Source organism: Monodon monoceros, unplaced genomic scaffold, assembly GCF_005190385.1.
Source record: "Monodon monoceros isolate NGI ecotype Baffin Bay Population unplaced genomic scaffold, NGI_Narwhal_1 Super_Scaffold_4, whole genome shotgun sequence".
Taxonomy (NCBI): domain Eukaryota; kingdom Metazoa; phylum Chordata; class Mammalia; order Artiodactyla; family Monodontidae; genus Monodon; species Monodon monoceros.
Genome location: NW_021703781.1, coordinates 19,232,670 through 19,246,725, shown reverse-complemented (window position 1 = coordinate 19,246,725; position 14,056 = coordinate 19,232,670). Strand labels below are relative to the sequence as shown.

General features: G+C 39.1%; 1 protein-coding gene across 7 annotated transcripts in view; it reads left to right on the top strand.

The window, feature by feature from the left end:
* Positions 1-3,827: 3,827 nt before the first annotated feature.
* The window catches only part of RUFY2 (RUN and FYVE domain containing 2), a 45,834-nt gene continuing 35,605 nt past the window's right edge, over positions 3,828-14,056 (top strand). For 4 of the 7 annotated variants that reach the window (XR_003796998.1, XM_029245068.1, XM_029245067.1 and 1 more), the window contains exons 1-2: positions 5,772-6,065; positions 9,927-10,044. Coding sequence is in view for 5 of the 7 variants with exons in the window: in XM_029245068.1 (XP_029100901.1) it covers positions 5,864-6,065; positions 9,927-10,044 (320 nt within the window). In the remaining 2 variants the exon portion in view is untranslated. Of the gene's footprint in view, positions 3,993-4,322; positions 4,429-5,771; positions 6,066-9,134; positions 9,172-9,926; positions 10,045-14,056 lie in introns of those variants that run through there. The other 3 variants (XM_029245069.1, XM_029245072.1, XM_029245070.1) reach the window with 3 other exon arrangements.

Sequence of the window (14,056 nt, the reverse complement as noted above, 5' to 3'; positions counted from 1 at the left end):
AGTGCAGCCAAAAAGAAAAAAAAGCATTACAATTGTTAGTGTAAGCAAATCACATCTCAGGCCAGCTGGAAACCTTGTGGCATGATTTGACCAGCTGGTCTATGTAGCTTCAGTGGACAGCTTTTCTCATTAAAAAGACTGCTTGTAGCTAAGAGGATAGGCCCATCCAACTTCACTCAAGTCACCACTGACCCTTGGCTGATTGGGACTCATGATCCTGGAAAGTATGAACCAAGATGGACCCGGGGGGTGAAGTCTGCCTTTCCTGACTCTCGGCTCTTGTATAGATACTGCTTTGGCTTATTATGAAAGATTTTTACATAAAAATTATTTTTAAGGCTTTAACTAGCTTTCTTTTTATGATGAGCTTTAGAACATTATTATAAAACCTTTAAAAACACACACAAAAGTAGTATAATGAACTCCTGTATACCCATCACCCATATTCAACAGTTAGATTTTGCAGCAATTGTTTTCAACCTTTTTTTCCTTGCTGACATGTTTTAAAGCAAATTTTAGACATCATTCAATTTCATCCCTATATTTCAGTATGTGATGAGTTTTTAGAAAACAGTATTTTGTTACATGATTATATCTGTACGTTTAAAAACCTAGATTCTTAGTTTTAGTACATCAAGAGCTCAGAACAGATTAATATTCTAGTTTAAACCTATTAAGTGTAATAGGTTTTAAACATACACCCTAATTCCAATTCTGTTCAATACAAGGTGGCTAGAGTATCCAGCAAATATGTATTTTGGAGTTTAAGAACATCTTCCTCAAAGGAAGAAATATTTTTTGCTTTAAATAAAGCTGGTCTGTTACTGAACTAAATTTCTTTCCTACATGTTACCTATAAAGTCACTGGAGGGAAAGCAATCCAGAAAATAAAGCTCTTTTCCTTTGTTCTCATGGTTTTATAAAATAAATATATACTTAACATTATTTGCTTTTCTAAATGCACTTGGAACACAAATCCCTCCCTTTTTGCTCATCATTTGGAGAAGAGAAAAATGAACAAGTCAGTCATTTCAGTGTTTAACAGCAAGATGGTGGAAGGGGTTAGACTTGTCATCAGTTTTAGGCTCCTTCAAACACTGTAAAAACCACAGATGTATTTTGACATTATGAAAATGGAGGCTAGTTTTGTACTGGTTCAGATTCTGGCTCTGTTCCTTAATAGTACTGTGACTTTGGGAAAGTTATTTAATCTTTGAGGTTAGTTTCATCTGTAAAAGAGGTAAATAATTTATTCCTCATGGGGTGGTTCTGAAGATCAAATGAGGTTTTGGCCTAGGAACTGACCTTCACATACATGCTCATTGACCTTCACTTCCATGCTCATGGGCATGGAAGATGAATGGTGAAAGGGTGATGGGATAGTTGAGGAAATGAAATTTGACCCTGTCTCACATCATCACTGAAATTAATTCTGGGTGCACTAACAGGCCTAAATATTAAAGGCAAAACTATGTAATTCTTTTTTTTTTAATATTTATTTATTTGGCTGCATCGGGTCCTCGTTGTGGCATGTGGGATCTCGTTGTGGTGCTCGTTTGGTCGCGTGGGCTTCTCCCTAGTTGTGGTGTGCGGGTTTTCTCTTCTCTTGTTGTGGCATGCAGGCTCCAGGGTGTGTGGGCTCCAGAGCGCATGGGGTCTGTAGTTTGTGGCATGCGGGCTCTCTAGTTGAGGCGTGCAAGCTCAGTAGTTGTGGCGCATGGGCTTAGTTGCCCCGCGGCATGTGGGATCTTAGTTTCCCAACCGGGGATCGAACCTGCGTCCCCTACATTGGAAGGCGGATTCTTTACCACAGGACCACCAGGGAAGTCCCAAAACTATGTAATTCTTTAAAAGAGAGTATCTTCATGACCTTGGAATAAGGAGGATTTCTTAAGACACTAAGGCATAAACTATAAGTTCACTACAAGAAAATTAAGAACTTATATTTAATCAACGGTTGCCATAAGGAGAGAAAAAAAATTAGCCAGAAGATAGTGGCAACACATAACTGACATCAAATTAGTATGTAGAATATTAAGTAACTTGCACAAGCCAATAAGAAAAAGGTAAGTCAATAGAAAAACAGGCACCATTTCTTTGCAAAAGTGAAATTCCAAATAGTAAACATAGGTAAAGTGCTCAATGTCATCAGTAATGAGATAAATAAAAAACAAACCTGCCATGCAATCACCTACCCACAAGATGCAAAAAAATGAAAAAATCCTCAAAATTCTAAGCATTAGAATGGACACAGCAACAGAAAAACAACACTGCTGATAGGAGTGTAAATTATGAGAAATTTTGAAAACAGTTTGGCATTATCTAGTAAATTTAAAGAAAGGCATACCTGATTTCTAGTAATTGTATTCTTATTTACATGCCCTAGAGGCTCTCCTGCATATAGGGACCAGGAAGTATGTAAACCTGAAAACACCCTAACCTGGAAACTCCTCATGGACATGGATGATGTTGAACAAAAGAAACAAGTAATGTTCGTAATGTTATTCCACTTGTGAAAAGTTTGTAAACAGGCAAAAATAAACTATATTGATTAGGGGCACATACTTACGTGGTAGTAACATGCAGAAAAGCAAGGAAACAATTGTCATAGAAGTCAGAATCGTATTTATTAATACTTCTAGGGGGATTGTGGCTAAAGGCGTTTCCCCCAGGGAAGATGACTCTCCTGTTCTATGCTCTCTTGATCTGGTGGTGTTTTCCCAGCTGTTCACTTTATGATTCTTTAAATGTATATATGCTTTGTAAATTTTTATCCATGTATGATTATCTCACAGTAAAGAAAATTAAAAACCAAAAGAAGTAAAGAAACATAATAGAACTGTATGCTGACCAATGTGATGAAGAGATAAACATTGCTCCATTTCCTCGAAATATCAGTCTATTTCTAACTCGGACACCGTTTTAACAATCGCTGGGCTTCCCTGGTGGCGCAGTGGTTAAGAATCCGCCTGCTAATGCAGGGGACACAGGTTCAAGCCCTGGTTCTGGGAAGATCCCACATGCCGCGGAGCAACTAAGCCCGTGAGTCACAACTACTGAGCCTGCACTCTAGAGCCCGCACGCCACAACTACTGAAGCCCACATGCCTAGAGCTCGTGCTCCGCAACAAGAGAAGCCACTGCAATAAGAAGCCCGTGCACCACAACGAAGAGTAGCCCCCGCTCGCCGCAACTAGAGAAAGCCCGTGTGCAGCAACGAAGGCCCAACACAGCCAAAAATAAAAAATAAAATAAATAAATTTAAAAAATATATTCTTAAAAAAAACAAAAAACAATTGCCGATCTAACTAGGTAATAGCTCAGTTTCCCCAAATTGATATAACTTAAACCTAGTGTCATCTGACCACGAGAGTTTTTACTCCCTGAAATGAGAAAACGCTGGCTTTATCTCTGCCCCTTTCCCTCGATTCCTGAGACCATTCCTCGTTGCTTTTTATAAACCAGTGGATTCACTGGTGGTCCCCTGCGAGTTAGTTGGTGAAGAAGGGAAGCGGTCAGGTGTGTTCGATTAAACCCAGCCGGACCCAGTAGATGAAAACGTTTGCACGTGACTCGCATCCCCTTGGAAATGCAGCCCTAGCGCTCCGGCGAGGCCCCCAGGGTGAGAGACCAGGGTCCGCCCTCCTGCTCCTCAACGCGAGGTCCTCCTCAACGCGAGGTCCTCCTCAACGCGAGGTCCTCCTCACGCTCCTTTTCCTTCTCCTTCCGCTCCGGCTGGATCCGAAGTGGCTCAGAGAGGGTGGATTTCTCCGCTGCCGGCTTCAGGCTCCGTGGCCCCCCGCCCCACTCGGGCGCCGCGGGACCGCCCGGCCGTCCTCCCGCCGCCGGGAGCGCTGTGGGCCGCAGCGGGCCTGGTCGCAGACGCCGTGGCGGCCGCCGCTCGCCTGAAGGGAGCTGCTGGCGGGGCCAAGGGAGTCCCCGCCCGAGACCGCGTCGCCGCCGCCGCCGCCGCCGCCGCCGCCATCGCCATGGGTAAGCGGAGCAGGCCGAGAGCGGACACCCGGCCCTCCGTGCTGGGCCGAGGGCTCGGCCGGGCCAGGAGGACTGGTGGTGTGGGCATGGAGGCCTCGGGGTCGGGACTGGGGTCCGAAGCCGGGTTTGGGCCTGGGCGGAGGCAGCCGGGGACGCCCGGGCGCCCGCGGTCGCCATGGCAACGCGCGGCCGCCCCTCGTTCCCCCTCGCCCCCTTCCCCGTTCAGGGGCCTAATGGCAGAGGTTTGGTGGTCCGTCGGCTTACGGGGAGCGAGGACAGGGCCGGCCGGGGTGCAGCTCCCGGGTCGGGGGAAATAGTCGGGGACGGGCGATGACTTTTCAGGTTTGGAGGTGGCGGAGGGAAGCGTCTCAGGTTTGGGCTTGGGTTCCAGACGCAGAAGGCGGGAGAGGGGCAGTGATGCCGCGCAGGACCCCGGGTGAGCCTTCCGTGAGGGGATTGGGGCGCCCCGAGCCCTTGGGCAGCCTTGCTGGCTGGCAGGCAGGGAGGCAGGGAAGGGGTTCTACAGGCAAGATGCGGGAACCGGCCTTTGGGCGCGTGTGGGGGCTGCAGCCCGGGCGGGGCGCGGCTGGGGTGCAAACGCTCCTCTACTCGGGAGCTGCCGGCGCCCACCAGGACCTACCTTCGAGCAGTTATAAAGGCGCCCTTTGTCTGGTTGTCGCATCGTACATTACGGATTGTGATGGGCACTGTTAAGAAAAATGAGAATTGCTGCAGATTATGAAACATCGACTGGTTTCGTCCCCGAAAAAAGAGGGAGTCATACCACGATGCATATTTGAAGCAATGATGTCTTGTGTGGAGATTCTCCACCAGCTAGCTTGGTCGTAGCAGTTGTGACTGTTTGCATTTTAAGTTGCTTAGGATTCAGTGTCACGCTTCACGCCTGGCTATCTGTGGTCAGAAGTAAAATACTAGATCATTGGGAACCCTGGACTTTTTATCCAGTGAAGGAAAAACGGACATTTGGTTTACTTGGACTAGTAAATTTGTCAGGGATTATGAGACAGTATGCTAAGTGCTTTATTTTTTTACACTTCATTTTGGCATCTGTGTTTGCTGAAAATATTTCTGCCAGTCACAACAGTGATGAGAGTATGGGGAAGCATCTGAATTTATAAGAAAACTGAGAATAAAATTTGTGGGAAAGAAAATTTTTTGTGAATTGAAAGTATCAGGTAAAATCAGTTTTAAAAAAATGCATCGATTACCTTGATATTCAACTGGATCAGCTGTGTGGAAGGTCAGGAAACCTTAAGGTGAAACTGGACCCTGCTTTTATTTCCTCTGGGAAAATAAAGGAGTCCTGCAATACAGAACTACAATTGCAATGAAAAGAGACAAGATAGAAAGAGGGTTAAATTGAGTGAGAGTTGAATGGCTTCTCTTGTGTCCCCCTATTTTATATACCTGTCATGTTTGTTATGGGTGAAATTGGAATCTTAGAATTTTAACTACCTTTTATTGTATTGCCAGTTTATTCTGAACATTTTTTTGCTTTTGGATTCATCTTTGATGGTTCCTGCTGTCTGCCTTTGCATGAACCCTTAAACATGTTGTCTGTTACTCTTATCTCCAGAGAAAGATTTAAAAAAACTCATTCTCCCTGAAGAGGTACCACAAAAGTAAAATAAATACCCTAGAATAGCCAATTTGCAGGATCTTGAGAATAATTCATAAACTTTGGATGGAGTGAGCATTGTTCTATGGTATGCATGAGAGACATAAAAAGAAGTTAACTAGGGGTGTTTGTTAGGAAGACTTACTTGTCCACCAAGGAAAAACCAACCACTGTTGGTTTTACAGGGGAAGGAAAGGGTTTGTATAGTTTACAATGTCAGTTCTTGCAAGTGATGTTGGACTCCTTTCTTGTGCTTTCAGCTACAAAAGACCCTACAGCTGTAGAGAGAGCAAACTTGTTAAACATGGCTAAACTCAGTATTAAAGGACTCATTGAATCTGCTCTAAGCTTTGGCCGCACTTTGGATTCTGATTACCCCCCCTTGCAGCAGTTCTTCGTTGTTATGGAGCATTGTCTGAAACATGGTCTTAAAGGTATTGTGAGATTTTTTTTTAAAAAAACCAACTATAGAACCTCCCCCCTCCCATCTTAAATATCCTTGAAAATGTGATTTTTTTTGAGGCCATAATTACTTTAAAAATACTGGGTGGGTTGGTTTTAGGAGAAAATACCCTACTACTTTATGTTTTCTAATGGGTGGTCTTCAGAAAATCCTTAGTTGTCATTGTTTTGTAAAAATGTATTTGTATACTCTTTTGTTTTAAAAAAAACAAATTATTTATTTATTTGGCTGCATCGGGTCTTAGTTGCAGCATGCCGGCTCTTTGTTGCGGCACATAGGCTTCTTTAGTTGCGGCGCGCGGGCTCCAGAACACTCAGGCTCAGTAGTCGCGGCACGCCGCTTCGTTGCCCTGTGGCATGTGGGATCTTAGCTCCCTGACCAGGGATTGAGCCCACGTCCCCTGCATTGGAAGGTGGATTCTTAACTACTAGACAACCAGGGAAGTCCCTGTAAAAAGTGTATTTGATTTTAAAATGTTTTCAACATACTCTGAGCTGATTTCCATTTTCTAGGACAACTATAGAGTTATATAGAAAATCTTAAGCTTGGTGATTCTGGTATGAACTATAATTACTAGTTTGAGCTCTCTTGAACAAATACATTAAAATAGTTGATTGTTGAAATATGAACCTCCTTAGTGCATGGAAACATATCTAGAAAAATTGTCTTCTGGATTGGGTTATTGTAGAAATGTGAGTGCTCCCTGAAAATGATGATAACGGTGGATATTGTATTCATCTATACATTTCACGTTGAATTATTTTTATGTGTTTGTATTATATTACTGTTCTTTTACATATAGTAACTACTTTGATCTCTGGTTCATATGATCAGAGCTGTGTAGAGGGCTATGTAAGAGATGTGTACTAAGGTGACTATTAAAAAAGAAGAGAAGCTTGCTTTTATGTTGGTATACCAGAAGCCTGGGTAAGTTGGAAAGTTCTTTTTTAAAAAAAATTTTAATTGAAATATAGTTGATTTACAATATTGTGTTAGTTTCGGGTGTACAGCAAAGTGATTCAGTTTTATATATATATTATATATATGTATATTTTGTATATCTATATTCTTCTTTAGATTCTTTTCCATTATAGGTTATTATAAGATATTGAGTATAGTTCCCTGTGCTATACAGTAGGTCCTTATTGCTTATCTATTTTATGTATAGTACTGTGTATATTTTAATCCCAAACTCCTAATTTATTCCCCCCTCCTTTCCCCTTTGGTAACCATAAATTTGTTTTCTATGTCTCTGAGTCTGTTTCCCTTTTGTAAGTAAGTTCATTTGTATAATTTTTTTAGATTCCACATATAAGCGCTATCATATGATACTTGTCTTTCTCTGACTGACTACTTCACTTATTATGATGATTTCTAGGTCCATCCGTGTTGCTGCAAATGGTATTATTCCATTCTTTTTTATGGCTAATATTCCATTGTGTATATATACCACATCTTCTTTATCCATTCATCTGCTGATGCACACTTAGGGGGAGTTTCTGACTATGGCACATGAGAGTAGGGGTAAATGTGAAAAGCAAAAGAGGAGATTTACCTAAACATGGTTTTAATAAAATGTACTTTAAACTGAGAAGGAACCTTGGCATCGAAATTTGAGAAACCCTATATGTGATGTTATTAATGTATTCATTTTAAAATTAAAATTTGTTTATATTTATTGAGATATAATTGACATATAACGTATTAGTTTAATGGGTACAACACGATTCAGTATTTTTATATATTGTGAAATGATCACCACAATAAACCCAGTTAACATCCATTACCACACATAGTTACAAGATTTTTTTTCTTGTGATGAGAACTTTTAAGATTTACTCTTAGCAGCTTTCAGATATACAATACAATCTACAATACAGTAACTGTAGTCATTATGTACATTACGTCCCCAGGACTTCTTTTATAACTAGAAGTTTGTACCTTTTGACCATCTTTACCCATTTCATCTATTCCCACCCTCCAACCCTGGCAACCACCAATCTGGAACGTGTATCTATGAGTTTGGTTTTTTTGTTTTTGTTTCTTCAGATTCCATTTTTTCTTTAATTAGAGTTAAAATAATTTTAAAAATTATATATAATAGTGAAATATGTTCTTTTTGTACATGAATCAAACAACATAGAAGCACATGGAGCAAAAACATAATTTCCCTTCATTCTCTTCCATTCATCTCTCTAAAGGAATCTTTGTCACTCTTCTAGCTCTTTTCTGTTTTTCTTTCTTTCTTTTTTAAATTGAATTATAGGTGATTTTTTCTTTTACTCTAAATAAAATCATGCTGTATTATTCTGTGACTTTCTTTTTTTCCCTATTTAAAAAAAAGAAAAACTTAATGGTATGGTTTGGAGATTTTGCCATTTACATAGAGGTCTTTATCACATTCTTAATGGCTGTAAAGTATTTCATAGTATATGTATACCATGACTTATTTAACTACTTTCCTCTTAATGTACACTTAGGTGTTTCCAGTTTTTTATCGTTAAAATTATACTGTAAGGACATCTTTGGATATATATGTTTGTACACACGTGCTAAGATTTCTTTAGGATTCTTAGGAGTAGAATTATTGGGTCAAAGGATATAGGCAACTGATGTCTGTAAAGCCTTCACTGATTAATCAAACAACAGTGAATGTGTTTGTTTCCCCACATTTTTGCCTACTCTTGATATTCTCAGTCTCTGAATACTTCTTTTAATACATCAGGAAGTCAACAGTCTTATCTCAGGCCTTGAGTTTTAATTTGCTTTTTGAAAAACTTCCTTTTTATTAAAAAAAAAAAATAGTAGTGACATAGGTCTTTATTTTCCCCCAGCCTGCTGAAATGGAATTGCCAAATGATGGCCACGATAGTTACGTTTTAAACTCTTTTCTGAATATATTTTCCTTTACTTCCCAAAATATCATGAGGCATATCCTAACAGTCAAATGCCTATCTTGATCAACAGTTATAAAGCTACTTTGTGCTGATTGATTTTTCTCCCCCAGGGAAAATTGCCTATCTTGCTGGCTTTTGGGTGGTGCATATGATAGGCACACTGGATCTACCGGAGATCTGGTCAGTATTAGAAGGAAACATAGTGATTTCATGGTTTTATATTACCCAAATCTCACATTCAAATAAAAGGAAAAGTAAAGTCACAATTTTTTGTGTTTAAAAGTAAAATAACTATTTGTCCTTGGTTTATTGAATAAACTGGTAAAGATCAGCCTGCTAGGGCCACCAGTCTTATTTTTGTACTGGTAAAGAATGAGCCTATGGGACTTCCCTGGTAGTCCAGTGGTTAAGAATTGGTCTTGCAATGCAGGGGACGCCGGTTCAATTCGTGGTCGGGGAGCCAAGATCCCACGTGCCGCAGGGAAACTAAGCCCATGCACTGCAACTGCTGAGCCTGCACACCACAACTAGAGAGCCCGTGTGCTCTGGAGCCCTCACGCCACCAACTACAGAGCCCATGCACTGCAACTACTGAGCCTGTGCGCCACAGCTATCGAGAATCCTGTGCAAAATAAAATAAATATCTATTAAAAAAAGAAAGTTAAAAAAAAAAAAAAGAATGAGCCTAGTTGTTCTTCTACTTTAATTACCTACTTGCATATTTCTGATATGGAAAAATGACCAAGGTGCATATTTCTGATAGGGAGAATATCAGAATCAACAGGCTTCTGATCAACAGGGCTGTGTAGTGATAAGAGAGGAAAGGTCTGTGAATAATTGTATGTTAAGTTAGAAATGTTGAAACTAAGTATTTAACATGAGGTTACTACAGTTTTGTAAGTTGAAGTTACATGCATTATATTTTCTTTTTTAAGTAAGAAAATCATTTTTGAGTTATAACAAAACTATATGGGGCCCTTTGGAACTGGTGGAGAAGCTGTACCCAGAAGCAGAGGAAATAGGAGCTAGTGTCCGGGATTTACCTGGTCTTAAGTAAGTAATCTTATTACTTGTTCCTCCTTCACTGTAGAAGTATATTTACTATTCCTTAAAAGTACCTCACAGTCTAGTTTATTATCTTCTCGCAGCCTTATGTAACCTTCTTGCATTCTCTTCTAATAAAATTCTGTTTATTCTTTATGGCTCAGCTCAAATTTCATTTCCTTTTTGAAATTTTTCTTAGCCCCTTCAATAAGAATTAAGTGCTGTTTCTTTTTTTTTTTTTTTTTTTTTTTTTTTAGTGCTGTTTCTTTTATACTGCTATCATTGTAGTCACTCTTATATCACTTACTTAAATTCTGCATTGTATTGCAGGAAATAGGCAAGTTCTTTTAAGATAGGATGTATCAATTATGCATTTCTGTTTCCTGAGTATTAAGCTGGTTTGCAGTAGTAGGCAGTTGTACTATTTGAAGACTGATTTAAGCTAAATCCAGGGCAAAGGCTCAGGAGATTTGAGCTCTCTGATAAGCCATTTATGTACCACAGGACTTGTGCAAATTACTTTTTTTTATTCTTAAAATTGGGATCTATATTGTCATCTGCCTGTTTGACTAGATGAAGGTGCAGCTGGCCCTCGATATCTGTGGGTTTTGCATCTGCAGATACAACCAACTTTGGATCAAAAATATTCAAAAAAATTTTTTTCAGAAGGTTTCAAAAAGCAAAACTTGAATTTGCCACACCCTGGCAACTATTTACATAGTATTTACTTTATATTAGGTATTATAAGTAATCTAGAGGTGATTTAAAGTATATGGGAGGATGCGCATAGATTATATGCAAAATACTATGCCATTTTATATAAGGGGCTTGAGTATCCATGGATTTTGGTATCTGAGGGGGTCCTGGAACCAATCCCCCACAAATACTGAGGAAAAACTGTATATGAAATGTCCCAAAAGCTGAATGTTCTAGCTAGTGACTCATGAGTGTTGAAAATGTTTTGCAGGTGTTTTGCTGTAAAGGCTAAGGTTTTATGTTCTTCAGCGTGTGATTAAGATAGAAGAGCTTACTTTAGTTTATCTTAATTCTTGTGAATGAGATAACTTTTTTTTTATGCTTACCATTTTTTGTCAGATTATCAGTTTGCTTTCTCTTAGCTTTACAATTTAGGGTTTTGTATGTTATAAGGAATATGGTAGTGTTTTCTGTTATCACAACATCCAGATGTTTGCAAGTTGTACTTAACTGAGTGATAAAAGTAAATAGCTATTCATTGAGTACTGTATCAGGGTAACAGGATAATTGTTTTACGTGACTTATCTCATTTAGCGCTTAAATCAACCTTAGGGTAGAGATTATTATCATGATAATTGTATAGATGTGAAAAGTAAAGATCAAAGAAGTTACAGTTAACAAGTGGCAGAGCCAGGATTTAAACCCAGTTTTTAGAATTAAATAGCAAGTGATGTTCACACTTCATATTTCTTACAATGGTATATAAGGTGTAGCAATTTTTAACAAAGAGAGGAAAAGGGGAATTTAACTCTCAAAAAGAGAAATATAAGATTTGGCTTCATTTTAATATGAAGATACATGTTCATATTGTTTTTAAAAAGCCAAACAAAAAATAAAATAAAATGCTAAGCCTTAAGAAAGTTGTTAGCTGTTTGAAGTGAAGATTAAGTTTCCTCCCACATTACCTGCTAAAATGTTCTCTGCATAAGAAAACATAAAAGTGTGAATGATGTATTTCTCTTTAAAAAAGTCATACATGTTCTGTAAAACTTGGTTTTATTTTTACTAAATGATAAGAATTTGGATAAGAGAGATATGAGATTAACTTTTTTTTAGCAAGAGAACAAATCCACACTTTTATTTATTTACTTTTCAATAAGTTTAAATCCTTGAGGGGTATAGCATCACACCGATTCTGTGTCCTATGACCTTAGCAGGAAGGTTGCTTCAGAATTTGGTGCAAACCATGCCACTGTTACCATGAGCACAGGTTACCTTTCCCCAGATGGCTGGTTTTGTTCAGTTTGCCACAAGGAGTTACTGTGTTGTTTTTTGCTTTGTACACATCACATCTCTTGCCTAGATAGAATTAGTTTTCATCTTGAGCACAAACACCTTCAGTTTTTTTTTACATCTTTATTAGAGTATAAATGCTTTACAATGTTGTGTTAGTGTCTGCTGTACAACAAAGTGAATCAGCTATATGTATACATATATCCACATATCCCCTCCCTCTTGAGCTTCCCTCCTACCCTCCTCCCTATCCCACCACTCTTGGTGGTCACAAAGCATCCAGCTGATCTCCCTGTGCTATGCAGCAGCTTCCCACTAGCCATCCATTTTACATTTGGGAGTGTATATATGTCAGTGGTACTCTCTCACTTTGTCCCAGCTTCCCCTTCCCCTCCGTGCCCTCAAGTCTGTTCTCTACATCTGCATCTTTATTCCTGCCCTGCCACTAGGTTCATCCATACTGCTTTTTAAAATTCCATATACATGCATTAGCATTCGGTGTTTGTTTTTCTCTTTCTGACTTACTTCACTCTGTATGACAAATTCTAGGTCCATCCACCTCACTACAAAAACTCAATTTCGTTCCTTTTTATGGCTGAGTAATATTCCATTGTCTATATGTGCCACATCTTCTTTATCCATTCATCTGTCAATGGACATTTAGGTTGCTTCCATGTCCTGGCTGTTGTAAATAGTGCTGCAGTGAACATTGTGGTACATGACTCTTTGAATTCTGGTTTTCTCAGGGTATATGCCCAATAGTGGGATTGCTGGGTCATATGGTAGTTCTATTTTTAGTTTTTTAAGAAACCTTCGTACTGTTCTCCATAGTGGCTGTAGCAATTTACATTCCCACCAACAGTGCAAGAGGGTTCCCTTTTCTCCACACCCTCTCCAGCATTTATTGTTTGTAGATTTTTTGATAATGACCATTCTGACCTGTGTGAGGTAATACCTCATTATGGTTTTGATTTGCATTTCTCTCCTGATCAGTGATGTTGAGCATCTTTTCATGTATTTGCTGGCCATCTGTATATCTTCTTTGGAGAAATGTCTAGTTAGGTCTTCTGCCCATTTTTGGATTGGGTTGTTTGTTTTTTGTGATATTGAGCTGCGTGACCTGCTTGTATATTTTGGAGATTAATCCTTTGTCAGTTACTTTGTTTGCAAATATTTTCTCCCATTCTGAGGGTTGTCTTTTGGTCTTGTTTATGGTTTCCTTTGCTGTCTAAAAGCTTTTAAGTTTCATTAGGTCCCATTTGTTTATTTTTGTTTTTATTTCCCTTACTCTAGGAGGTGGGTCAAAAAGGATCTTGCTGTGATGTATGTCACAGAGTGTTCTGCCTATGTTTTCCTCTAAGAGTTTGATAGTGTCTGGCCTTACATTTAGTTCTTTAATCCATTTTGAGTTTATTTTTGCGTATGGTGTGTTCCAATTTCATTCTTTTACATGTATCTATCCGTTTTTACCAGCACCACTTATTGAAGAGGCTGTCCTTTCTCCATTGTACATTCTTCCCTCCTTTGTCAAAGATAAGGTAACCATATGTGTGTGGGTTTATCTCTGGGCTTTCTATCCTATTCCATTGATCTATATTTCTGTTTTTGTGCCAGTACCATACTGTCTTGATTACTGTAGCTTTGTAGTATAGTCTGAAGTCAGGGAGCTTGATTCCTCCAGCTCCATTTTTCTTTCTCAAGATTTCTTTGGCTATTCGGGGTCTTTTGTGTTTCCATACAAGTTGTAAAATTTTTTGTTCTAGTTCTGTGAAAAATGCCATTGGTAATTTGATAGGGATTGCATTGAACCTGTAGATTGCTTTGGGTGGTATAGTCATTTTCACAATATTGATTCTTCCAATCTAGCAGAATGGTATATCTCTCCATCTGTTTATGTAATCTTTGTTTTCTTTCATCAGTGTTTTATAGTTTTCTGAGTACAGGTCTTTTGCCTCCTTAGGTAGGTTTATTCCTAGTTATTTTATTCTCTTATTGTTTCCTTAATTTCTCTTTCTGATCTTTCGTTGTTAAC